This window comes from Nematolebias whitei, chromosome 1 (genome assembly GCF_014905685.2).
Source record: "Nematolebias whitei isolate Nwh7 chromosome 1, NemWhi1, whole genome shotgun sequence".
NCBI lineage: Eukaryota > Metazoa > Chordata > Actinopteri > Cyprinodontiformes > Rivulidae > Nematolebias > Nematolebias whitei.
Genome location: NC_056498.1, coordinates 54,779,931 through 54,806,735, shown reverse-complemented (window position 1 = coordinate 54,806,735; position 26,805 = coordinate 54,779,931). Strand labels below are relative to the sequence as shown.

Sequence of the window (26,805 nt, the reverse complement as noted above, 5' to 3'; positions counted from 1 at the left end):
CCCCCCCAAGGGTTAAAGCTGCTCTAATTCGCCTTTTGATGCCACTGAAATATGGTTTACGCATCAAGCTACACACTAAATTTTGTTTGTGTTTTATCTGTGTGGTGCAGACTGTGTGTCTGATCAGATTATTTGGAAAAATAAGTCAAACCCACTGCTGCTAAAGGTCCACAGTGGGAGGGAGGGAGCGTGTAGAAAGAAAGGAAATGAGAAGATGGAAACATAAAAAAAAAGATTGTTTGTCTAGAACTACAACAAGCTGGTCTGACAGGTTAAACAAGTTAATTCATGACTAGTTTTTCCTCTAAAGTTTGCAATCTTGTGTGCAAGCTTACTCTATAATTTAAAGTTAACTTTTTTATCTACAAAAACATATTACATGTGAATGTCTCAAGTCTTCTGCAGCTCTAGCATCAATACATGAAAGTTAAAAAAAAAATAGGATCTATTCTTATGGAAGTGTAGAATCAGACTGGTTAGGTACAAATACTGTCACATGGAACGTTCTTATCTCCAGCTGTTAAATGTTTGCTTTCTGGCTCTTGTCTCAGCGGGACTGGGGAGGTGAAGTGTCCTGCTCTGTCATTGGATGAGACTCGCTCTGCTGTGCTGCCACTGGCTGTCTGCGCAGGAACAGAGGTCAGTGGTAGCAATGTCTCGTATGTGCCTGTCTGGACTGGCCTTCTCCACAACAAGAGAAGCTCTAACTCTGGATTAAGTGTGTGAACGTTTATGAAGCGTCCACACTACTGTGAACCGTTTTTCTTCCGTATGTTTTTAGGCATCTTTCTCGTCTCGCAGTTTTTAAGCTATTTCGACAAATCATCAAATCATTCAGCTCTTTCAGGACAATCCTGCTATGACTTTGGTAATATTTTGGTAACTTTTTCAAATATTTAGCCTTTCCTAACACTTTTTTCCCCTCATAGAAAATGAACTGAGCTCATTTTACATCCTTCAAATCTTTAAATGTGTTTACAACCTTTTACTGCTCCTTTCACATTTTGTTCTGTTCAGCTTACTTGTGCAAATTTAAACTTTTTTCAGCTCTTTTCAGTTAATTTGAGCTGTTTTATGATCCTTTCAGATTCTTTCAGCTAACTACAACATTTTTGTGCTTCTAACTTCTTTCAGCTAATGTCACCTTGTTATCCTCTTCTCAGCTTATTTCTCCAAGTTTCAGCTTTTTCTACTATTTTAGCTACTACCAGTATATACAGTAGTGTGTATAGCTGTTTTTTATGCTAATTTAAGCTTTTCAGCTAATTCCACATTTTTTGTACCCATTTCAACATTTTTCAGCCCAATTTAGCAAAAATGCACTCTTTCCATTCTTGGAATTGCAGCTTCTCTCTGCTTTTATAGCTACGTTTCAGCTGTTTTTTTGGCTAATTTCAGGTTTTTCACATAATTTCCATTTTTTTGCGATAATTTCTGCTTCTTTCAGCAAATATGTTCTTTCTTCTGCTCATTTAATCTTATTCTAACTTTTCAACTACTTTTTTTATTTATTTTTTTTAGCATTTTTAGCTAATTTAAGCCATTTTCAGATAAATTCAAGTTTTTCATGGTGATTTCTTCTGCTCCTTTCAGCTTTTTTCTGCTACTTTTAATCTGTTAAGTGCTAAATTTAGCTTTTTCAGCTAATTTCACATTTTTTAGTTCATTTCAGCTTCTTCCACTTCCTCCTGTTAGTTTAAGCTTCTTTCTGGATTTTCAGCTACTTTTCAGCTAAACTTCGATAATTTCAGATTTTTTTTTTAAGCTAATTTCCTTTTTTCCCTCATTTCTGCTTATTTAAATCTAATTCAACAAACGTTATTTCTTCTTTCTTCTGCTAACTTAGGCTTGTTCGTCCATTTCAGCTAAATTTCAGCATGTTTAGTTAATTTCAGCTGTTTTTCAGGAACATCTTCAGCATTTACACTGCATTTTTTTTGCAGGAAATGCAATTTCTCTAGTGCAGATATACACTTCTCGCTGTGGAAACCCTGTCGTCCAGCTCTACCACATCTCTTATTCTACAGAAAATGTTGCATTGTGGGAAATACTAACAGCGCTTTGTGCTTATCTTCAGCCAGGATCTGATCGTTGGGCTTCAGAGAGTACCTGCAAATTATCAAAGAGAGACAAATGGTGTTAGTTTCTTCAAATAAACAGAAAAACACATTTTGCAAATGTTAAAATACACAAAGTACCGAAAAACATCTGACGAGGACCTAAACGCTCTCAGTCCAAGTCCAGTAATTCTAATTAAAGTCTAATTTCCTTGAACGAAAGAAAAAGGTACGGTGGAGATTAAAGGGCAGTTTTAGTCCTACTTTAATGAGGCCAAGTTAAGAGTTTTGGTTGACCAGTTCAGCTTTAATCCAGAAGTTTATGCAAGGGCCACCTGAAAGAACACTGAACTGGAAACCAATGGAGCCCATTGCCCCTTTGCAAGTTGATGCAATTTAATTATTCAAGGGTGAGAAGTGTTTTGACAGGGATTCCATATCTCAAGAAAAACAACTCTTTCTTTAAAGCTGACGATGTGAACTTAAGGAAAAACAGGAAAGCAGCACTGATTATTTACCCACAGGTAGGACAGACTAATAGTTTATCTTCAAGATATATTAAAGTGCTGCATAAGCTGACATGAAGCTCCACTGACATGGATTATTAGAGCAGCAGGGCTTATTTTGTCCTTAGTATCTTCTTTCTGAATTGATCGCTCGAGTCTTAAAAAAAACACTCTTCCCATTATAATCTCCCCGCCGCCACAGGTGTGAACGAAACGATAAATGTTCGCGTCTGGTTTTGCTGATTCTGGATTTACCTTTCATTTTGCCTACTTAGCGTTTGAATTGAGATATAGAGCGACAATCAATAACAAGGACAAGGATGCAGGTCAAACTTACTTGTCCAAGAAGTCTTTATCCACCACAGCTGAGATGTCCAATAAAGGGTTTCCCATCCCAAAAAGCAAATTAGGGCTGAAACAAGCAAAAAAAAAAAAAGATAACTAAAAACAGACTGATTATGTTTTTAGATGAAAATGACAACAGTGAGTCATTTATCCTCAGAAACGTCACATCTAAAGGAACAAAAGACTTCTATGCTGGCTCCGGGAAAAGACTGAATGTGCTCATTTTCAGCTTTCACATGACTTCTGTTAACTTAAAACTTTAAGCCTTTAAACGGAGAAAGAGTTCATTAGAATCGCACCGTTGAACTGGAATGAAAAAAACATCCCTGACTCATCAAGAAACGTTCCAAAAAAGATGATGAATGTGGCTTGCGGTGAGGATCTGGGCAATCAGGCGTGCATGTTATGACACTCGCAGCGAGGCAACACGAGGACACAGCGGTGTCTGGGCGCGCTTCTGCTTTTTGAGGACAAAACCATCCGCAGGGCTCGACCCTTCTGAGAATTAATACCAAGACAAATCAAGATCGAGCTCTTATGATTCAAACACAGACCCTGCAGACCGACAACACGAGATTGTTTGGCGTCCAAACATCCCCTCTCAGAACCTGTCTGGCACATCAGTAACGCACTGCAGACGGGGAGTGAAACCACAGGTAAGGATTTAGATTAGATGTGCACTACGCTCCAACATAAATGAGGTCACCACAATCTTGCAAGCGCTCGTGGGAAAGCCCCAGATGCAAGTCTTTGAGCCTCCATATGAACATGTGCCATATTTCTGCCCTTCTTATACCCGAATAGGAATTACGAACAAGGAGGAAAATTAAAAGCCAAATGCATCTTTAGAGCAGATGCCACACCCTTACTATTATCTCCTCCATGTGCCAGTGTGCAGGCTGATGATTAATGGGCTTGTGCAGCCAATTCCACAAACCCATAACCCCATGCCTGCCTTCACCATCACCTTTCCAGGCTGAATGTCAGTGCGCTCTCTTACCTGGCAGCAGACATCATGTGCCTCCTCTGTGCGCTAGACACTGGCAGACCTGTTGAGCAACCTAAAACCAGCTCTGAAAAGGGCTTCACATCCAAAAACAAAACCCAACAATTTCAGCTCAGCGTGCGGGCAGATCGATTTTCTCCTGCAACCACAGCTCCTCCTACTGGAGACAGACCGATTGGAGGCATCTGGAGGAGGAAGGGCCACGGCAGACAGCCCTGCTGGTGATTGGCTTGTTCACTGCTTCAAAGCTTTATTACGACGCGAGGAGTCTACTACTGCGGAAACTGTGAAGTGATCATGAACACAGCGAGGAGGTGGAAAAGCGCCTGAAAACAATGAAGAATGCAGATCACGTGACCACTTGTGTTGTTTTGGATTGCTGGTGCAGGATGGCTCGTGCATGCTTCCAGTGCGACTGGATGGACAAAAATCCCAAACAGCATTTCTTTCTGCAGATTTTACAATATGCAAGACCTATTCATTCATTCAACCTTTATTTATTGACACAACTACCGGAGCCCTCAGCTCAAAGTTAAACTAAACTCCAGTCTTTGTTAAACAATAACAAAACAGACTTTGCACGTGTGCCGGTTTAAACATCAATTGACGGACTCGATGAACTCGGTATCACGTTTAAGATATGCACATGTGCGCTGTCAGCTGAGCGCTGTCGCGTCTTGTCCCTTCAAAGAACGAGGCAGAACTCTTATTATCAACATTATCTCCAACGCGTTCAGTTACCTTAGTTTGACAGCAGGAGCCTTTTTGGTCGGAGACTTTGTCTTCTTGTTCTCCGAAAGTTTAGGTTTCTTTGCTTTTGGTTCATCAGAAGCCATGTCTGTACCGGTCCGAGCACGCTTCGGCTGCTTTTGGTCTCAGGGGGAAAATGCGGTCAAGACATAAAAAAGGGCCTTTGGCCCCTGAGTAGAGACTTGCAGGCTGCAGACTACAAGCGTTCTTCCTCAGGCGTTTTGGTTGCACTGAAAAAGGGAATGTCATTTCAAGAAACTAAAATAACATTAAATAGAAATGTGATTCGTAAAAAATAATCTAAAAAATAAAATCGCGCATACGAAATGTTACTGAAATAATTGGGATCTTGAAGTAACAAGTAATATTACTTTTCACAAGATATTTTTTGCTGTTAAAATGTAATTTATGGATACACTGCCATCATTGCACTCTGTTGTAATTTGCACCACAAGCAAAATGTTAGTTTTCAACAGTTTTTTTTTTAATGAGATAATAATAATGATTTTAATTTTCGTAAATTTGAATTTGTCTGATACAGGCAGTTTTCCTCAGGGATCCGTAAAGTAACTTTATGTTATGTTTATATATTTTTATATTTTATTTCCATAAGTAAATTTTTGTTTATAAAAGTAACTGAATAAAAGTATTCAAATGTTATTTTAGACTGTTAGTGCCATCATGCTGATTTTGTCTAGTAATATTATTTTTCAGCCTGACACAGTTGTCTTATTCTATATTGTGAACAATTTTTAACAAAAACTACACTATTTTGTATTCACTTGCAATGAATCAGAGATAAATCTTTAATTAGTGATATACATTATGTATTATTATACTGTGTATATTATGTATACATTACTATATATTATTATATTATATTATATTCTACAGGATACATATGTTTCTACGTTGTTACTGGGTTGCGTATTTGCCAAAAAAAGAAGGTAAAATTAGTCTGTTTCATAGACAAAACGAAGCTATCGAATTCCTGCAAGACTGTACGTAGGGCAATAAAACCTAATTTCTGACGCGCATCTGAGTGTATAGCTGCCCCAAAATACTGCCTGATTAAAAAGACAGAAATTTAGTTTGACAATAGTCAGTCACCCTAACACCAACTTTATTCATCTCACATTACGACTCCACATTGTAGTAAAATTATAAAAGTTTTACTTTCACAGCTGGATAATTTTTACTTTTGATTCGGTGTGTTTACGTGGGCAAAAGTCAACAGGCGTCTTCTAGGCAACTCAGTTCTGTCCTTTTAGAATAGACATCAGAAATCTTGCAACTGGAGCCAGCTGGTAAAAGTTTTTGCTTATCAGTTTTTTTAAAGCTTTGTATAATTGTGAAAGTCGTAACTGTTCATCTTATTTAACTTTTAGCTTGTACCGATGTGCAAGGCGCCCAGTGTCAGGTTGTTAACCAAACGGTGAAATTATCTAAAGTCTAAGTTAATGTTTATCACAGCTTCTGCTGCTGTTTCGCTTTCACGTTTCGTCGTTTTGAATAGGACAAAAGTGAAATATACAGACAACACTGCTGATAAATTATCTTTTTTTCAGTAACAATCAATGACGACAGCAAATTCTTTGTTGCAGCTGAGATGATCCACAGCCTCTTCCTCATTAATCACTCTGGAGACATCTTCCTGGAGAAACATTGGAAGAGTGTCATCAGCAGGAGTGTGTGTGATTACTTCTTCGAGGCCAGGGAGAAGGCAGAGGGTCCAGAAAATGTGCCCCCTATCCTACAGACCCCACACCACTTTCTCATCTCTATTTACAGGGGCAAACTCTTCTTCCTGTCTGTTGTCCAAACTGAAGTCCCCCCACTTTTTGTCGTTGAGTTCCTGCACAGAGTGGCAGACACATTCCAGGTGCTTTTGTCTTCCTTTTTCTAGCAGGGGTTTGATTTTTCCAATATATATATATTTTTTGCACATTGATGCAAAACTATGTGCAACTGCTTGGTGTTCTGTTAAAGAAGGACATGCTTGAAGTAGTTGAAATGATTTATGGTTCATCAGATTTCAATATTCGTTGTTATTTGTTCCATTCGACAGTTTTAGATTAACTTGAACTGGGGAAACAAGGCAAACGTTTGCCAATGTTTTGTTGTGTTTGAAAACATGAACAAACTTTTATCAGTTGTATATTGCAGATTAATTAAAGGGATTCAAAATAGTGGCAACCATGTTGTTTTTCCGGATCAGAGATGATTACGGTGGTGTAGCTTTTCCCACACGTAGAAATGAGTAGTTACTTGTATATCTTTGCCTTTTAGGTTGCACTCCTAATGTAATTGTTTATGTAGCACATGGTTCAAGTTCTTTTGTCTGGGGAACATACCCACACTGATCAAATCGCTTCAAATCTGGGAAAAAAATATTTTTAAGAACAAAACCTAACAGCATTGCTTTGTCCCAAAACCTTAAGGGATGATTCTCTGTAACTGAGATCTTGTGGGCAAAGTAATTTTGACTCAGCTAACTGCACATGGTTCCATTTATAATGAATAACCACGGGCATGTCCTCCATGCTTGTAGTCTTTCAGTGAAGCATTGTTGTTTGGATAATAGTGACTCTTCTGCGGAGTCTTTTCTCAAACGTCTGTCATGAAATTTAAGTCACTAGGGACTAATATATTCCTTACGTAAACTCATCGCTATTGTCTACTCAATTTCCAACTTAGTCCTAACTCTTTCTGGAGTCCTCAGGATTGTGTTGTGTTGCATAAAGATCATCTTTTAGCCCCCAGGAGCGATATCACCAGATAAAGGTTCCAATAAAGTAGCTAAATGTTGGATTAATTAATTATCCTATCATCAACTCATTACTCAAATAAGCCACTCTGATACGAGAGAATTTTTCAACCCAGTTTTACTCCTTGCAAGGGGGGTCAAAGTTAATACACAGGCTTACACAGATGTTACATTGAAGCTCCAGTTGTAACGTCTGTTTATAATGCTTATCAGACAGAGGCGAGGTCAAAACAACCTCTGCTTTCCAGCTTAGAGGCCTTGGAGTTTATTAGGTGCGCAGGCTCCTCTCTGACAAAACAACTCTTAACTTACACACGTGGTTCTACGTTAATTTAACATTAGTAAGTGATACATCCATGACCTTTACCTAAATTCCCCTGACACGAAGAAATGAGAACATTCACACAATCAAAGCAAGGAAAAAATCATTTGCCATGAACGCTCGGTTGCTTCAAGATTTAAGGAGCCAAAGGAAGAAAAAATTTTAAACTACTGTGCAATTTTAATTTTTAAGCAGGTATCCAATGTTGTGTTTGTGTTGTTCGAGCATACTGACCTGCAGGTGAACTGACGAGTTAAAATGTAAAAATAAACCGTTTTTCAGTGTTGTTGTAGAACGTAATGTGCACAAAGGAAGTAGGCGAGCACATTGTGTTGACACATTTCAGATGCATTTGTTTTGTAAAGGTGAAGTGGCAGCCCAGTGTTGATCCATTAGTGAAAACATTTACAGGTTTTCAACTCAGGTCATAACTATTATACTAGTACACAATGCCGACTGCTTTCTAGGAACTCTAATTTAGTGTTATTTATTTATTTATGTAAGTCTTGGATTGATTTCAGTGATCCCCTATTGTCCACAGGATTACTTTGGAGAATGTTCAGAAAGTGTGATCAGTGACAACGTGGTGATTGTTTACGAGCTGTTGGAGGAGATGTTGGACAACGGGTTTCCGTTGGCGACAGAGTCCAACGTCCTCAAGGAGATGATAAAGCCTCCCACCATCCTGCGGTCGGTCGTCAATACGCTGACAGGTAAACAAGAGTTCAGCTGAAGAAGTGTGGACGGCTGACTCTTCACCTGTAAACTAAGTAAGTCAGATCTTAATGGTTGACATAATGCATTGTTGTCTTTTGTGTGTTTTCCAGGAGGAAGTAATGTTGGCAATGTACTACCAACAGGACAGTTATCTATAATTCCATGGAGGCGGGCTAGTGTGAAATACACCAATAATGAGGCATATTTTGATGTGATAGAGGAAATTGATGCTATTGTGGACAAATCTGGTAAAAACGTGTTATGTTATTACAAAGATTCTGTTCTTCACATTAAATATTAGTATTTTCTGTAAGCGGATATAATCTTGTTTTAGGTACAACGGTGTTTGCAGAGATCCAGGGTGTGGTTGAAGCATGCGTCAGGCTCTCTGGGATGCCTGATCTCACCCTGTCCTTTATGGTTGGTTTTCTTTCAGCTCTGTGTTTTCCTCTTTCTGCATTAGTACTCTGCTTGTCCAGTTTTCTGAATGTAAAATTTATTCTTAATTGGTAAAAGAATCCCCGGCTTCTGGACGACGTGAGTTTCCACCCATGCGTGCGGTTCAAGCGCTGGGAGGCGGAGCGCGTCCTGTCTTTCATCCCGCCGGATGGAAACTTCAGACTCATGTCGTATCACGTCAGCTCTCAAAAGTAAGCACAAACATCAACCTGTTGAGTTTCTTATTTAAGAATCCTTCATATTTTTTTGATGACCTGTATACTCTTATGTGATTGAATGTCGTGACAAAAGTAAGATCGTCTTCATTTTGCTTTGATGTCAACAGAAATTACGTTTTCAGCTTGATTTTATTTTTCCTGTAACCGCTTCCTGTTCCCACCTGCTTGATTTGATTGAGGCCACTTCTGTGTCTGGCTCCTTTTTCAGTCTTGTAGCCATTCCGGTGTATGTGAAGCAGAACATCAGCTTCTTAGATACAGGATCTTGTGGTCGTCTTGAAATCACGATTGGACCTAAGCAGACCATGGGGAAGACGGTGGAAGCTTTGAGGGTCACTATCCACATGCCTAAATCTGTGCTCAGCGTCAATCTCACAGCCTCTCAGGGGAATCACACGTATGACCTAACCACCAAGGTAAACAACCACCAACAAGACTTAATTAGCAACATATTGTTAAAAGAGACAAACTAGAAAGGGTGTCATTACACTGCTCAGTTTTGGTATCATTTTAAAGCTTCACTGCAGAGTTGCTTTGATCCTAATCACCTGCTAAATGCTCTACTTCAGTGGTTCTTCAGTGCAGACACGGTTGTTGTTCTCACTATGAGTACATCCCTTTTGGTAGGTACTGGTTTGGGACATTGGGAAACTCAACCCCCAGAAGCTCCCAAACCTGCGAGGCAGTCTGAGTATGCAGACTGGAGTCCCAAAACCAGAAGAGAACCCCTCAATCAACATAGATCTGAAGATACAGCAACTGGCCATATCAGGTAACTCTCAATGACCGGCTTGTTAACGAGTTTATGTTGTATTTTTACATCTGCACCGTGACTAAGGTGCAGCGGTCAGGTTAGACAGTCAACCCGAGGAGTCAGGGGTGTTAGAGCTGAGTGGAGGGTGCGCAGCTGCAGCCAGGTGAGAAGTAGAGGCTGCGCTTTGTTTCTAATCTGTGCACATTAAATAATGCAAGCAAGGAAAGGAGCGTCTGGAAAAAGGAAGGCAGATTTAATAAAAATAAAAATAAACAATTGGATGAAAGACTTATTTACTCTTAGTTATTTAAATTTTATAAATGGCTGGATAAAGGACTTGGATTTGTAATTACAGCATGGTTTTTACTTTGCAGTATTTTTTGTAGGAATGCGCAATACTATCGGCATGCATCAGCTGATATTAGCAATAAAGTTAAATATCGGACATCGGCCATTCCATCAAAATAACTCACCATATAAAAGGCGCTGTTTATATATATACACATATACATATATATGAATAAATAAAAGGCGCTGTTTTTGTATGACAACCCAGTGACAAGGATGTCTGCAGCACCAGCACAACGTTATGTCACGCGCACGCTTGAGTTTAGGTTTGTGAAAATTTACAAATTTGCACTGTTCGAGTGTTGTCATTGTGTTAGAGAGAGTAAATGTCATGAATAAATTTGACATTAAACATAATCCAAGATAAAGTGTTACATCATTTTCAGCCCCCTTTTTGGCATTTGTATTTGGTAGCAGGGCAAACTGACAGACCCTGTAGAATAATGTAGTATTTTAATTCCACTGTTATGTTCTTGGTCCCATTTAATGTTACGTCCTCAAAGGGCACAACATATTAAAGGAGGACACGGGACACCCATAAGGGGGTTCAAAATTAAATTTATTAAAAAAGACTGCTGCTTCCTGAAAAAAAAAATGGAAAAGACCAGGAATCCCCAGTTCCCGTGTCCACCAAATGACACAAAAAACCCAAAGTATTAACTTAAAGGAGGACCTGGTGAGCCGGCCAAACCAAACAAAAAGGTACAGCTGCAGGCCAACCCTGTACAGGGCTGTCGAAGCTGCTGCTGATACCAGACTAAAGCTACAAAAACACCTATTGCAAAAGAAAAGGGTGAAAACAGGACTACTGGTCCCACCAGGCCAAAATTATTACAAAAAAAATAAAAAAAACGTACAAAAAAGTTAAGAAAAATTACCTGTGGTGGCTGATGCCGCCTGCTGCAGGCCACAGCTCCAGGGTGAAGACAAAAAACAAGATGACAACAAAAGGCTTCAGAATAAAACAAGGGCAACAAAAAAAATAAAAATAAGTTTTAACATATCGGATATCGGTCAAAAATCCAATATGGTGCATCCATAATTTTTTGTCTTCTCGTGTCTAACGCAGCTTTTTTCTCCTTGGTGCAGGTCTCAAAGTGAACCGTCTCGACATGTATGGAGAGAAGTACAAACCGTTTAAAGGGGTCAAATATTTGACCAAAGCGGGAAAATTCCAAGTGCGGACCTGAGTAATGGTGCACAATCCGCACCATCGGATCTAATGTATCAAACGGATGACAAGGTTACCACACTCCTGAGTTATCTCTCTAATAAGTCTTACATATTTACAGGCACATTATTATAAATGACCACCTCTGCATTCTAACAGCTAATTTATTATACCAAATGCTGAGCATTTTAATGAGTGAACAATTCCGTGTCCTGTAAAGGGAAGCCTTAAAAGTTATTAAAGTGCTATTAGTGTATATTCATGTCTAAATATTTAACGTATAAAAACACCTGCAGCTCATGCCTTGCTTCTCTCTTGCACAATATTTCCTACACTTTGCCTGAAATTAGAAATGCCTTTGGAAAACAAACTCAAAATAAGAAAGAAAGTTATATATATATATATATTACAGGCACATTATTATAAATAAATATATATATATATATATATATGTCGATTTTTTGAAAGTATTGCCTTGTAAGTAGTTGCAGTTTTTTCTGCACACCCTTTAATGTTGCATCGATGGCACACTTTAAGGTGCTCTTTATAGCACACTACAGCACAAACTGCATGTTTAGGAGACTCAAGGGAAGGAAGTATTTTTAATACTATATCTCCTCGTCTGCTACTGAAGGTCCATGATGAATTTTGACATAGGAATGATCTGGTTACAAGTTAGGAAATCAGGTAGTCTGTTGGCACCTTTTAAAGCCTCGCATATTCTCAAGTGCAACTTTTTTTTTACTCGGTACAGCTTTGTCACAATCAGCTTTCAAAATGGGAAATACTAGTTAAAGCTTCTGTATGACGTTGAATCTGTATGTCATTTTACATCTTATAAAAGCTTTAATATCATGTTTTTGTGGCTATGATTTCAAATTTGTTCAAACAGATTCATTTTACTTCCATAATGATTTCTATTATATGCCTTTACACATATTGGGCTGTTTGACAGCTGACTCAAACTCAGTGATTTGTATAACCAGCTATGCCAAATATATATTGCTTTACTAAACAAACTGCATTCTCTTCTTCTCTGTTCTTTCAAACATCAATTTAGAAATTGTTAGATGTAAAAATGTGTGAATGCTGAGTCCTGACTTCCCTGAAGAATCTAAACCTGAGCTGGTAAAGCTAATACAAAGCAGAACATTAAGGTAAAAAGAGCAACAAAACTAGCTAAAGGTGGGAAAGAATGGGTAAAAGCTAAAAGTAACAACTGGAGAAAAATAAACTAGAGCAAATATTTTGAAGCAGATCTCCAAGAGAAACATGGTTTTGAAGGAGGTAAATAAATCACTGTATACCTTTTGAGGAAATACTTGTAAATATACAGTAGTAAAATATATTTTTAAAAGTTTAAATTATCGTATTTTTTGGACTATAAGGCGCATTAAGCAAAACAAAACAGATAAGTCAAACTATTCAACTCATTCACAACATTGTTCAGTTGTACCAGATAAAATTGGTTCGAGGTCACTAAGCACAACCAGAATGAATCCATAAGGCGCACTGGATTATAAGGCTCGCCATGGATTTTTGAGAAAATTAAAGGATTTTAAGTTTGCCTTATAGTCTGAAAAATACGGTACAAAAATCATAGGACCCATCTCCCAAATGAGCTGAATGTTTTGATATATGAATGGCTAAAGCAGTTAGATTGCAATAAATGTCTGAGAAATAAACAAAACGGGAAAACCATAAAGTGAAAGCTGAATAAGCAAATGCTAAATTCTAATGAAAATTTTTATTTATCTATTGGTAGTTTTATTAAACAGTTTGCCGAAGAAAAAAAAAAGTTCAGAAACCTCTAAGACTTGTTTTAGGGCAGCAGTAGTCCACTTTGGTTTGGACTAGCTGTTAATAGTAATGAGCACTTTAAGCAAAAACACTTTAACTTGGACAAAAACACAATTTTCCATTGAATATCTGACTCTCCACAATGTCGTCCATTTAAATTAAAAAGCAGACTCCAGTTTTTATTATAATCTTTATTTTTCCAAGGCACAGCAGATGTGTTGGCAGGGCTAGAGGCTTTCCGGATACACTCGGTGTGAATTAAACAAAGTACATACAGCTCTACGCCCTGCTGAGGGGCCTGCAATCGCTGCAGGCCCAGCAAATAAAAGAAAAACCGGTACCGTCCCGTGCTTAAGAGCTTTGTCCTTAAACATCACAAAGACTGCTCACAAATACTGATTAAGTAAAGAGACTACACACTCAGAGCCTCGATGTAATCATTGACTTGCTCGTCATAAAAAGCAAAATCTCATAAAGGAATAAAAAAATGCATTCACTGGTCTGGTTGTAGGTATATATGTGACACAAATTATTTTTAAATTCTAACCTAACACTTTTATTTTTTTATTTAAACAGGAAAAAGTTATGTGTATCAATTATATCTGCCTGTTAATTTAAAACCACCGGGGTCATTAAAAAAAAAAATCTGTTGAATTGGAGCGTTCAAACTGAGGCTGCTTAGAAAAAAAAAAAAAAGTCTAAAATCTGGATGTTGACGGGCTGCTAAAATGTCTGAGAAATCACAAACAGTTCAACTGTTATACGGCAAATTAAAAAAAAAACAGAAGCAGAAAACATTCACATATTTTTTGTTATAAAACATAAAAACGGGATTACAATTTCCTAAAGAAAATCTGCATTGTTGCTTGTCATAACCTGATTTTTGAGCGTTAAGCAAGAGAACTTAATGAGGTTTACAGTGAAATAAAATCCATCTTTTGGCATCGTTCACTGGTAAAGTTCAAGAAAACAAAAATATAGAATTAAAAACACGTTAAAACCTAAACTTCACTGCCGCTCAAACCAACACCGCCATTCTTTAAGCTATTGTTTTTCTGTAATCAAAGAAAAACTGTGATTTTATACTTAAGTATAAATATCAGTAATAGTAATATCTGCTTTGAATTTTCGGTTTTATTATTAAAAGTAAACATGAAGAGAGCGGAGCTCATGGGCTCGCGCCAGACTCTACATTTTAGTGTCAAACTTTGTGACTAAAGCTGAAAATGTGTCTATAAAACTTTATTTTTATTTTTATATACAACATACAATAAAAACTACAGCTGAAAAATCAATTCAAAGTAAACATCTAGCAGGTAAATGTCTCAATGGCAGACTTTACCTTTAGAAGATAGAAAATAAAACATGCGAAAAAATATATACCTAAGATTTAGATAAAGTTTTTGTGACACAACATACCAAAAAATATATTAAAACTTGTCTCCGATCAGCGTGTGGGAGGTCACAGCTGCACATGAAGGAGAGCAGAGCACCTATAAATCAAACCTGCATTGTGCTGAATTTGATGGTTCCTGGTGGTAAAACCCAAACTACGACGGAGAATGGCTCAAAATCCTGCAGCTTCTCGATGCGCTCACTCGTCACGAGGGTGCACATTGCTACATTTTACTGACACCAGCGTCGGCGTGTTGGATTCCGTGTTCATTGGTACCAGGGGGTCTTCCGCACCCATCGCAGGGTGAATCCTGCATCCGTGCGGATCTTGATGGACGCTGCCTCGGCTTCTCTGACCGTCTCCTTTACCGACTGCATCAGATTCTGGGCGTTATGGACCAGCATCTCTGTGGCCTGGTCAGAGAAATCATGAAAAAGTAAACGGAAAGTTCAAGATTTTTTAAATAGTTCATTTTATTTTAGATGAAAAGATGGATATGCTTTAATGTAAATAAAATGTAAACATGATGGAGCGAGGAGCAGCTGCTCTTTTGTTTCAGGTGAGTCAAACAAAGCAGATATGCAGATTTGATTAAGTCATTAAGTAAAAGTGGTAAAGTCCAGACCACAATCAAAACATTTGTCTGATTTTTTTTTTTTCTTTGTGCAAGAAAAACCTTGTTTTCTCCACGTGAACTCAGGCTTTGAAACACTTTACAGCTTTTACAGTTATAGTTATTAACTAAAGTTACAGGAAAAAAAAAACCAACCTAAAATCAAAATAGTGCCTTTTTAAAATAAAAGCACCACCAGAAGCACATTTTTAAAAATCACAAGCATAGCCGTAGGAAAAAGTTGCAGTTGGTGAGTGCAGTGAGCATCTAAAAAAATGGTAAAAGTCATATACCTATATGAGGACTATCATAATACCAAATATATGCAATATACAATAATGCTGGCAAATTTGGACAAACTATAAAATGTAAAACTGCAACCATGATCAACGGCTGAGTGCCCAATTTTTTTGTGTGTTTAAAGTGGTAAATTGTTACACACAGATATAAAATAACAGTGCAGATTTTCAAAACTCAATAATAGCCCAATAGTTCTGCAATTTAAACATATGCACAAATGATATGCGTTTTATTCAATTTGTGATTTTTTTTATTTTTATTTACCATTTAGACATGCATGTCCTCTGGCATCCATCTGGGGGTGCTGCAGCACCCTCTGCACCACTGTCCTTTTTATTTTTAGGGCTGTTGGTCGATTAATTAAAAAACAACTAATTAATCCCAAATCTGTTTTTTTTTTTAATCGATCGTGATTAATTGTGATCAAACACTTTTCAAGGCAACTTGTAATAAAGACGGATTCATTCATCAGTTAAGTCATTATTACTTTTATTGTTTTGTTTTTACTTAGACACAGTGTTTAAAAGCTTTGAAATAAAATTTGCAAATAAAATGCAGAACAGAACTAAAATGCATTGCAAACCTCGATTGAAACTGAAACTAGATTGAAACTAGATTTCTCCGCTATGTAAAATAATTTATTGTGTGGGCACATTACCATATTTTTCAGACTATAAGGCGCATTTTAAATCTTCTAATTTTCTCAAAAAATGACAGTGAGCCTTATAATCCGGTGCACCTTGTGTATTAATTCTGGTTGCGTTTACTGACCTCGAACTGATTTTATGTGGTTATTCTGAATGAGTTGAATAAAGTTTGACTTATCTGTCTGTTTTGTTTTTCTTAATGCGCCTTATAATCTGGTGCATCTTAAGTATGAAAACAGACCCGTTCATTGATATTGCACCTTATTAGCCGGTGCTCCTTATAGTATAAAAAATAGATTAGTTTGCCGTAGTAACTCGCATTTACTGAGCTGTCCAAAACTGTTCAGTTACAACAGCATTTGAATTGCTCTTTCAAACTGGTCACACAATCTAAACGCTTGCTCTGTAATGGATTTAAACAATATTTTTAGTTTTCTCTGTGAACTAAAGGATAATCTAGTTTATAAAACACAATTCCAGTAAGTTCACTTATTTGCTTGTTTAAAATATGGGAGTTAAAAAGAACTTTTTCATTAAGCCAAGATTACACTCACAGAGTTGTTAAAACGATTCAGGCTTTGGCCATAAACTGATCTTTTAATATTATTTCCTCAAACCTGAAGTTTTGGAAGATCAGTTTTAAGCAGATGCAGATGTTTTGTCTCATGCAGTTTAACGCTCGGAGCGCCACACACTCCAGTTTTGAATTAAGAAAACTTTCAGATGGGAATCAAAATGTCTTCAATTACAGACTAGAAGTCCAGCTGCTTTTTATTTTTTGTATTTATATTTTTATTTTTAACTTTTTGGACCAAATGTTTTGCCCTGAGGAATCCATGTCAATGGATGAATTGTAGGTGTGTTTAGTGTTACCTGCTCCGACTCCTCTTCACTAATGTTTGTTCGTCCCAGCATGGTGGCTTTGACTGTAGACAGGATCTTCAGCTGAGTGCTGATGGTAGGAATTCGTTCACAGACCTAGAGAAAATGTAATAAAAAAACAAGACAAGTGTCTAAGAATGTTATATAAAAACAGACATTAAGTCACTTGAATGTATTTTATGTCATTAGTTTCAGTTTAAAACAGTAAATTGTGGTTAACCTGCAGCAGGTTAGTCCTGATGCGTCTGTCCGTACACTGCTTGGCCACTTCTTTAGCCAACCTCGTCACCTCATCGGAGGCCTTGGCGATGTCCTTGGCGCACTGAATCAGCGCTCGTTTGTTTCCGCTCCCGCCGCGCACAAGGCGAGACATCTCAGCCATCAGCAGAGCCATTCTCTTGGCTGCTGCGATGATGTCGTTACCCTGTGCAGGTGGAGTTAAAAGTGACGCAGTAAGAGCTGCGATCTGATGAACACGGCTTGGAATAAGAAAACAATCTGTGTGAAGCATGTTTCTGCACAACAACCAATTGTAAGATTTATCAAATGCTGAGGTGATACATTTGATTTGCAAAAATGAAGCAAGCATTAAAGGTTGAGGTGTTTGGCAGCCAGCTGCGTGCAGTGTCACAGCAAGTTATGTTCCTCAGAGCTCACTTCTGAAGATCTTAAACATCACAGATGACCTGGAGTTAGTCCTATGAGGTGATGCCACTGCATTGAGGTGATTAGTGCACATTTGAGCTGAAGCAGGCACCAGGTTAGCAGGCAGGCTAATGTTAAAGCTGCATCACCCAGGAGTCTTTAGGAAACTGTCATCCTCGGCTTCACAGGTTGAGCAGAAACCAGTGACTGACAACCGAGGCAACAGGACGACAGAGAGCCTGGCTCCACTTTGGAACCATTTTCCTTATCGTGCATAAAGGGACCTGTGAAGCCAGCCAGTGCCAGTTTGTGGTGCAACAAACAAACTTGCCATTCTCATGGCCCTTGACCTTCAGCGCAACTTTAGCATCATTATAACCACGTGTCAACCTCATCTGCAGCAACAGTGAAACAGCTGCTACAGCTGGTCGGAGGTTTCCAGTTTCCACGGCAGTGACAGACGCAGTTTTCATTCACTTCATTTTGTGTTTCTTCTCCTGAAACAGCAGTGGTGCATTCATCTGTTTGCATGCGTGCATGTGAGTTTGTGTCGAGTCAAACAGCTGTGAACCCCGTGTGTGCATGCTCATGTTTATGTACGTGTGCAGACCTTGCTGGACCACTTGCGAGCCTCCTGGTGGAGAGACTGGGCAGCTGCCAGAATGGGCTGATTGACTGGCTGGTTGGACGGCATCATCAGCAGTTCTGGCTCATAGTCATCCTCACCATCAGTAAACTCATCTTCATCATCTACCTCCCTCTCCTCTACTGCCTCCTCATCCTCAGGCTGGGCCAGCCAGGGGGGTGGGGTAAGACGGGGATGGGGGATTGTTGGTGGTGGTTGGAAGAGCAGGATTGATAAGAGGAGTAAAGAAAAGAAGGAAGAGGGGGAGAAAAAAGGAGGAGAAAGCCGGGGATGGTAGGTGGAAAGGAAGCATTTAGTACACTATGACAAGCACTGAATGGAAGAACAGAAAACAGGAGATTTGCAGGAGGGAGGAGAAGCTTTTGGGGGGGGGGAGGAAGAATTGAAGATGGGTGACAGGTGAAACTGCACGCAAGGGTACAACCAGCTTTAATGGTGAAAAAAAGAAGAAAGAGGAGTTGGTTTGGGAAGGCAGTAGTTGCATAATGTGCCTGAGGTGATGTCTGACACAACATAAGGGTGAACTGTAAGCAAAACTTCAGCTGGTGTTTCTCTGGTGCAGTTAGGAGAGTTTCAGTAGGACTATGTTTTGTGTCTGTTTCGAAAAACTTTTTTATTCTGTATATTAGATTAAAAAATGGAAAACAATTATCAAAATACGGCATTATTTATGGATATTCAGTAACTAATTAGCCCTAGATACACAAGGTCCTCTGCAAATTGATTTGATTTTTTACTATGCTTGAAAATGTAGAGTATCTCATGTCAGGTATGTTATTATTGTCATGCATGTAACTGTTTGTGTGTGTGAGGACCATAAACATTACAGGCCTTTTATTTAAGCAGATGACAGTTTCCAGTTTTCTTCTGAAAGTGGAATCGAGACACTGATGTCCACATTTCGGGATTAAAAATAAATGAAATTTTCTCAGAATACAAGATACATCAATGTCCTGCAAGAGTGTCTGAAGAGCTGAAACAGTCCTAAAATATGACACACACGTCTGAGCTAAAAAGTCAAGTTAAAACTTCAGTTTTTGTATGAACTGACCTTGCTGGACCACTTGCGTGCCTCGTCATGCAGCTGCCTGGCTGCCACCATCATGGGCTCACTGACAACCTCGCCAGCCTTCTGTTCCGGGAACTCCTCATCCTTTTCCTCTGGAGGCGGGGGCCGAGGAGGTGGCACCTCGCTTTCTGGCAAAGGGGGCTTTGGTGGCACTTGCTCATCACTGACCTGGAAAATGTGGTAAACTGTGATGAACTGAGGTTTGTATGGTATTAAGTATTTTTGAGCAATATGATTTTAAGAAGAGCCCGGGATTAGTTTTACCTAGGGACCACATGTAATAAATAAATTACTCCCCAACGTCTGCTTTTTATGTGGCGCATTTGCACGGGATAACCAAAGCCTGAGATTTAGCTGAAATGTACGGACATCTTCCGGATTTGATGTTAACGTGCTGCGTTGTCACGGCCGGGCCGATCCATAATAATGTACGGGTGGGGCCGGTCCATATTAATGTGCGGGCCAGGCCAGTCTCGAGCTTTGATGCGGTTTTACGACTCATACAGCACAAAGAAAATGAAACAAGAATGCACAATATAAAATTGTGTTAATCTACTTGTTGAGGAGGAGGCAGGTCCAACCAGCTGGTTGAAAGAAGTAAAAAAAAGTTGCGTTAAGCTCAGATAGACAACCTGTCACCGGCTGTACATGTCCGCTGACCCGCCAGTTGAAACAGACTTGTGATCTGTCCAGGGTGTACCCCACCTCTCGCACAGTGATGGCTTGACATGGGCACCAATGACTCCCGCTACCCAAAAAGGAAGAAGCGGGTAAATATAATGGATGGATGGATGGGTCAGCCAATCACCAGCTTTGCGCGTCTCTGCACCTGCTGTCATCTGCGGTGAAGGAAGTAGCGTCTACAAAAGCCGAAGCAAGCAGTGTGTTCAATTAAAATAGCCTCGTTCTATATTTTTCCAAATGATTTTGCTTAGAAAACAAAAACCGCCGCATTATGTATCGGATCCCGCCCATTTCTGTCCAACCCACAAAGATGCCTTGGATTAATTGGATTAATATTATCACAGGACCTCGGAGTTCAGCAAAATATAGTAGGTAATTTGCGGGTGGAATTTTTACTTTACAAATTACTGACATGGTCGATTCGCTCGGGATTAACAACACAGACAATCTCTGTAATTATTACAAATAGCATGTGGTCCCTAGGTAAAACTAATCCCATGTTAATAGGGCTAAGAACTGAAATAACTTTGGTGCTATGACACTGAGAAGTTTCAGTTTATGGTCTTAGGTGCTTGTTAGATAATTAGGGTCACAAGTATTATAAACGGGCTTACGTGGAGCTGGTCCAGGTCAGGAGGAGGAGGAGGGAAGTCTGGTTCCTGAGGCTGGAAGGCTTCTCTAACTTTTCCAACTGCAGCCAGAATTCTCAGACATGAGTCCAAGTATGCTTTCTGTAAAGCTGTGGACAGGAAAGTAAAACAAAGGGAGATACAACAGTAAACAAAAGGTAATGGTGGTTCATCGTACAGCATCCTGAAATCTGCACCTTTATCTTGTATGTTCCCAGCCACCGCCTTGGCATCCATCACCATGGGGGAGATGGTGTGTGAGAGGATGTCCGAGGCATGTTTCACAGTGTCTCTGAACCGTGGATCTTCAGAGTTATCTACTTCTCTCTTGGCCACCAACAAGACCCGATTAGCTCGTCTTGCTATGCTTGTTGCCCCGGCAACAAGCATTTGGGGCTGAACATTGGCCATGGCAACTCGACACTTGTCAATGTCTTTCTTTATGGCCTCTTCAGAAGCATCTAATAGAGATTTGGTGTCTATGGCTTCATCAACCAGACCTGAGGATAAAAAACACACAGATTAATCCTTTGAACTCCCCAACAACTTCAGTGAAAGTACTTGTTGCCAGTTGAACCTTTGATTCCTCACCAGTCAGTCTTTCCACATTGTCAATCCACTGGTTCTTCATGGTGTCAAAGTGCTCATATGCTGCTTTGTTACCAGGATTCTTCAACAAGATCTGAGCAGCAGAGGTCACCTGGACAAGCACGCCACACTCAAGTTCATTTTGACACCCATATGCTTTATCTGCTTATGTCATGCAATTCAGGTGTACCTGTGGTGTCAGCTCCCTGGCATGTTTCACAGCAGCATGAATGCCCTCTACTGTGCTTTTATTACCCGTTCCCACAGCGGCAGCCTTCTCTGCGGTCGCTCCCAACCGGCCTGCGTGGGTCTCAAAGTTCCCTGCACGCTCCTCAAAAACCTATGTCAAGCATGCATATTGTTAGGTACATAAACATTACAAACTCTTACACTAAAAACATCTGGTGTAACTGGGAATTTGTATGCTACTGGCCTCCTCTCTGTTTGGGGCATCAGGAGGAGCAGTTGCAGCCACTGCCAGCAGCTTGATGGGTGTGGTGGTGTCACTGAAAACATCTGACACCTCCTGGGTCATCACCTCCTGCATGTGCTGCCTCAAGTCCTGGGAGAAGAGGAGAATGGTGAGTCTTTCCACTAGGTGAAACTATACACCAGCGGTTTTGTACTCAAAAATCTGGTATCGTAATCACTGAGTCATCCATAATTCTTCCTCCAAGTGTTTACTGATCCCCAGACATTGGTCTTTAAAGCTTTTCCATTAACTAGTGGAGTGAATCTCAAGTGTTCCTTTATTAAAGAATCATTTTGTAACATTCAGAGATACCTTGAGGGTGTCCTGCAACTGTGCAGCTGTAGCACGTGCGTGAGGAGCCTCAGCCTCCCCTCTGCTTGCCATGTCTGCCAAAGCATTCATCAGTGCTTCTGTTCGGTCGCAGCGCCCAACCATGTCCTGTCGATATGGGCCTAACAAGCCTCCTGCCAGCCTCTTCCCTTCCCCAACCATCCCTCTGATTGCTGCCTGACCTGTAGAGAGAAACAAGAATGAGATTCCACCACATCTAGATACTGAATATCTTCTCAGGGTTCAATAAAACCTCAAATACTCAGACATATTCTGGATTTTTTTACTTTTTTCTTCTAAATTAAAAAAGTGGATGCTGCATTATATACGTGGTTTGGTTTCATCCCCTAAAGCAGCAGTGAGCAGGTACCTGTGATCCACTGTAGCCTCTCGCATTCTGCTCCCATATGGAAGCATGGCAGAAGAGAGGAAACAAATGACAAAAAAGGAAGACAACACAACGAAGCATTCAAATAATGTTTCTAGGGAGAAAAGCAAGTCATTCAGTGATTCATGCATAAGATTTATCTCCATCTTGCATTATCATTTTTGTCTAATTTAGAAATGATCAATAACTGCTATGTTTTGACAACTTCATCCCCGTAGGCTCACAAAAGTAAGGTATATATCATTCCTTACAGCTGCTGTTCTCTGCTCACCTACACCTCTGTCATCCACCCCTGGGTTGTTCACCCAGCGGAGGGCCTGCTCCATCTTCCCCTCCAAAGTGACAGCAGGTTTTGCTGGTCTCATGTTGGCCACGGCCCGATTGGTTTTGGACTGCAGGGTAAGAAGCGCTGCTCCGATCTGCTTTGCCAGAGCGCGGGCCTCTGGGCTGTCGCCTTTACCCCTGAGACAATAATAGAAAAGGAGGTGAGTAGAGATGAAGACCAAAAGCAGTTGAAGGCTTTGTGGACAAAATGTTAGTGCATAAATAAGGCTTTTAAACCCGTCACCTGGTTAACATCAGATTGCACTCCAGTTAGATAGCACCTTAAAAGGGAAATACCATTTTTTATGACAATTATAAACTAAGATTATGTAAGAGCATTGTGTTCTCTTTTACAGACAGGAAAGTAAAACTATTAAAACATATTTCTGTTTGGAATAAAGAGAAATAATGAAATATATCAGAAACATAAATGTAGGAATTTGGGGTCCTCTATTTGTTTTTGTTTTTTTCTGCACTCGCTCTCGTGCAAGGCGGATGCCTTCTCTCCCTTTCCTGTTCTCCTCCTGCTTTTGTTGCTCTCTGTCTGTGTATCGGAGCTCCTATTACACATCTTCTGGAATGAAAACTGCTGTCATGGATCTGGTCATCTGGACTTTCAACGCAATCGACAAAATCTTTTCAACAAAGCGACAGTGTCCTGGAGAGCCCTCATGCCCTGCTGAGACTCACGCGGCATAATACGTTATGAATCCATGGGGAGTTTGGGAGCTGATGTGTTTTTTCCGTTTTGTCTCTGGAGGATGCCGAAGATGTTTATATGATTGGATTCATGATAGGGTTTCTGCTTTCTGGCATTGGCGGATTCCTATGTTATCGGCTATTAAGGAAGACAGTGGCAGCAGTTTCGGCAATGGCAAAACGGCTGAGTCTTTGTGAAGGTTTGGTTCAAGCCTTGAGTACTCAAAATCAGCTGATTTACGAGCTAAACCGTAAGATGAAAGCAATTTGTGAGTATTGCAGGCCATCTGCGGTTTCTGGGACTCGCCAGCATGTAGCATGTTGGAGATGACCTTGGAGGAGGCTCATAAGCACAGACCAACGGAATGTCCACTTATCTGGCCATTTTGGATCTTGAAAGTACCAACAAGACTCAAGGCTGACAAGAAAAAACAGTCTGCCTGAAAAAAATCAACAATTGTGGCTTATCTGAATCTGACTGTTGGCCTCGAAAACAGGCCGACATCAAAGTTCTCCTGGGATATGTGCAAAATAAGGAAAAGTTTTGTCTATTCGCACCCCCCTGAAAACTTCTGTGAAGGCTTATCAGAGCTGTGCCAGCTGACCAACATCTTATCAAGACTATGGTCTCTGTGGAAGTGCTTCATGGACAAATCTCACCGTCTTGCCATCAAATGCATATGTAATGTCTTCATAAATATGCTTGCTGGTAGTTTTTTGATGTCTTAAGTCATGTCCTGTTAGGACAAGGTGTGAAGAGATCTCCTGATGCATGCTCAATAATCCAATCCAATAATCCAAGAGATCTTTTATTGTAATTTCACTATCCTATTCGCATGGCTTTTTCTCCTTTTCTATCTAAAAAAGTATTCTGAAAAAGGATAAGGGGCTGCACTCCAGTAGCAGCAGCAACGTGCACTCCGCCCATCTTTCGGATGACTGTACAAACATAATTTCACTATATTTCGGTACAATGATAATAAAGCTTATTCTGATTCTACATTTAGTTCCTCAAAGAAGCACACAGAGGTTGTGCACCTTTTAAGCCACATGTTGTTCTTTTGTTTTTTTTCTGTTCCAGATTGCAAAAAAAAGCTTGATAAATCCCCACAATAGACGAGCATTACTTTATTTCTTTTTCATTTGAAATGTAGATCCATACTTTTGGATGGATCTGAAGAGCTTTCTTATTTTGAATACTACAGAAAATTAAAAATTCATACAGTGATTGTTTTCCCCTTGCTGGTAAATCACTGCAAGATCTATATATGGGAGGAGTCGAAAAGGGACAGGACGACCCTCAGAAACCATCTTAGCTCCAGCAAACTGGTTGGTTCACTTAAGGAGTTTACTGCTTGGTGGGGAAACAGTTTACTGGAACTCCTCTGACTGACGAAGCCCTCCGGATAGAGGGCGAAACGTCTATAAAAAAGAAACTGTCCAGATGACCCGACTGAGAATTATTGGATTTTTATATATATATATATTTCAGCTTGTGTTTTATTAGGTGGTATTTCCCTTTAAATTCTCCCCAGATTTATTCCTACACCTTCCATCAAACCTGCATTCAAACAGCACCCCATATTTAAACTCTTAGGAACCTTATTGTAGGAGTGATGCCCAGTGGTGACCGGCAACAACATAATTTCCAGATAGGTATAGAAAGCCACCTATTGGTGACTTGCGGATGCAGTCTGAGCCTAGAAGAAAAGGACCTAAGAATGAAGCATTTGCAAAGCACTTTTGTTGATGCATGTGTTAGAGTAAAAGCAGCATACTGTTTGCGTAGCTCTACGAGCCGGGCAGTGAGTCCTGCAATCTCATTTATGGAGCGCAGGATGTCGTCTCGCTCTTTGGGGTCTTCACAAAGGTCAGCGATGCGTTTGGCCTCAGCAAGCAGGGCTCTGATGTTCTCCTCTCCTTCAGGACCACCATTAGGATCGGCCAGCCATGCCTACAACAACAAGGGTATGATATAATTTATACCTGGTGAATAAATATATGTGCTTCTAAGATTAAAGACAAAGAGCAAGACATAAAAACAAAAATGAAGAATAGCTTGAGGAGGAGCCGTTCATGGATTACTGTGATGTTTTATTTTTCAATTATGTCTCTGACCTGTGCAGCATCCAGCCTTCTAGCAATGGCCTGCTTGGCATTGATTAGAGCTTCCAGCCTGTGAGCAGCACTGTCCACTTTGCCAAAAAGCAAATCTAAGCCCTGTGAGCACTGGCCTGCACGTTGAACGCACCCTGGTGTTGGACCCTGGCCCCTGTTGGAGACAAGAAACACAATAAACTGAAGTATGAGAACAAAATAACTTGCATGCAGTGAAGGAAAAAGTGTGTGCAAACATGCCACCTGGCTCGTAGATCTGCAATCTGGTCCGTCATCTGTCCCAGAGCTTTAGTGGTCGCCAGTATGTCTTTTCTCTCCTTCCCAGCACACAGCTCTCCCACCTTACCAGCTTCGTCCAGGATCACACGCAACGCCACCTCGCCAGGGTCTCCTGAGGACGACGGCATGCCGCAGTGTGAGATGGATGGATAGAATAACACAAAGTGCTGATATCAGATGAAGGCTAGACAGGCAGCACACAGAGCTACCTGGCTGTCCATGAGGGTCTTTGAGCCAGCTTTTAGCTTGTCCCAACTTTGACTCAATCAAAGCCAGAGATCTCTTCAAAGCCTCCATATCCTGATGTCGAGAGAAACAAAAGAACATTTTAATTTTATTTTTTGAACAACAGAACATTTCTCCTTCAGTTAAAATATAAGAGTTCAGTTTTAATTGACTACTTTGTGTTTAGTTGGTCTCAAACTGAACTAAAGTAAAACTTAGCTCTTTACAATGTTTAAACTGATAAAAGTCTATACATCTTCATATATAACGTTTATTATTTTACAGTGATCCATAACTATTTGTTTCACTCTGTTTCCAGTCACTGTAAAATGTAGAAAATAAATTGCAATTATTTGCAACTTTAATCTGCCTCATATAATCTGATCTTTGTCTCTTTTAAACCAACTCAAGCCTCACAAAGACATGGCAGGAATTTTGCATTTTTATACATTTAATATGCATAAAATTTTAGCTTCACTTCTTTGTTGTATTTGTTTAACACATCCGCCCTTTACACGTGTATGTATATATTTATATTTTCTAAATATTTAGATGTATTTTCTTGATTTCTTTTTCGGGTTTCTCTTGTAAATGAGTCCCCGTGGCTCAATGGGATTAACCTGCATAAATAAAGGTTGAATGGAAAAAACA

The 26,805-nt window shown here is 39.7% G+C and overlaps 3 protein-coding genes across 6 annotated transcripts in view; 1 reads left to right on the top strand and 2 right to left on the bottom strand.

Moving 5' to 3' along the window:
• Positions 1-4,785, bottom strand: part of adka (adenosine kinase a) — a 14,397-nt gene extending 9,612 nt beyond the window's left edge. Inside the window, exons 1-3 of one of the 2 annotated variants that reach the window (XM_037678750.1) lie at positions 4,656-4,785; positions 2,901-2,975; positions 2,056-2,109 (exon numbers count right to left, since the gene is read on the bottom strand). In XM_037678750.1, coding sequence (XP_037534678.1) covers positions 2,056-2,109; positions 2,901-2,975; positions 4,656-4,750 — 224 coding nt within the window. In that variant the 5' untranslated portion in view covers positions 4,751-4,785. Of the gene's footprint in view, positions 1-2,055; positions 2,110-2,900; positions 2,976-3,908; positions 4,012-4,655 lie in introns of those variants that run through there. The other variant, XM_037678760.1, reaches the window with a different exon arrangement.
• A 1,137-nt stretch (positions 4,786-5,922) lies between these two features.
• ap3m1 (adaptor related protein complex 3 subunit mu 1) lies at positions 5,923-11,555 on the top strand. The gene is made up of 9 exons (XM_037685339.1): positions 5,923-5,971; positions 6,269-6,546; positions 8,295-8,466; positions 8,581-8,718; positions 8,805-8,890; positions 8,987-9,120; positions 9,356-9,563; positions 9,775-9,919; positions 11,339-11,555. Exons 2-9 carry the CDS (start codon positions 6,274-6,276, stop codon positions 11,437-11,439), a joined length of 1,257 nt encoding a protein of 418 aa, XP_037541267.1. The 5' UTR covers positions 5,923-5,971; positions 6,269-6,273; the 3' UTR covers positions 11,440-11,555.
• Positions 11,556-14,086: 2,531 nt separating this feature from the next.
• The window catches only part of vcla (vinculin a), a 28,685-nt gene continuing 15,966 nt past the window's right edge, over positions 14,087-26,805 (bottom strand). The window contains exons 8-24 of one of the 3 annotated variants that reach the window (XM_037685312.1): positions 26,139-26,229; positions 25,894-26,041; positions 25,651-25,804; positions 25,311-25,486; positions 22,781-22,971; positions 22,492-22,518; positions 22,104-22,303; positions 21,753-21,881; positions 21,510-21,659; positions 21,323-21,431; positions 20,929-21,231; positions 20,717-20,841; positions 19,401-19,586; positions 18,314-18,490; positions 17,279-17,482; positions 17,050-17,154; positions 14,087-15,029 (exon numbers count right to left, since the gene is read on the bottom strand). In XM_037685312.1, coding sequence (XP_037541240.1) covers positions 14,883-15,029; positions 17,050-17,154; positions 17,279-17,482; positions 18,314-18,490; positions 19,401-19,586; positions 20,717-20,841; positions 20,929-21,231; positions 21,323-21,431; positions 21,510-21,659; positions 21,753-21,881; positions 22,104-22,303; positions 22,492-22,518; positions 22,781-22,971; positions 25,311-25,486; positions 25,651-25,804; positions 25,894-26,041; positions 26,139-26,229 — 2,622 coding nt within the window. In that variant the 3' untranslated portion in view covers positions 14,087-14,882. The remainder of the gene's footprint in view (positions 15,030-17,049; positions 17,155-17,278; positions 17,483-18,313; positions 18,491-19,400; positions 19,587-20,716; positions 20,842-20,928; positions 21,232-21,322; positions 21,432-21,509; positions 21,660-21,752; positions 21,882-22,103; positions 22,304-22,491; positions 22,519-22,780; positions 22,972-25,310; positions 25,487-25,650; positions 25,805-25,893; positions 26,042-26,138; positions 26,230-26,805) is intronic. The other 2 variants (XM_037685321.1, XM_037685328.1) reach the window with 2 other exon arrangements.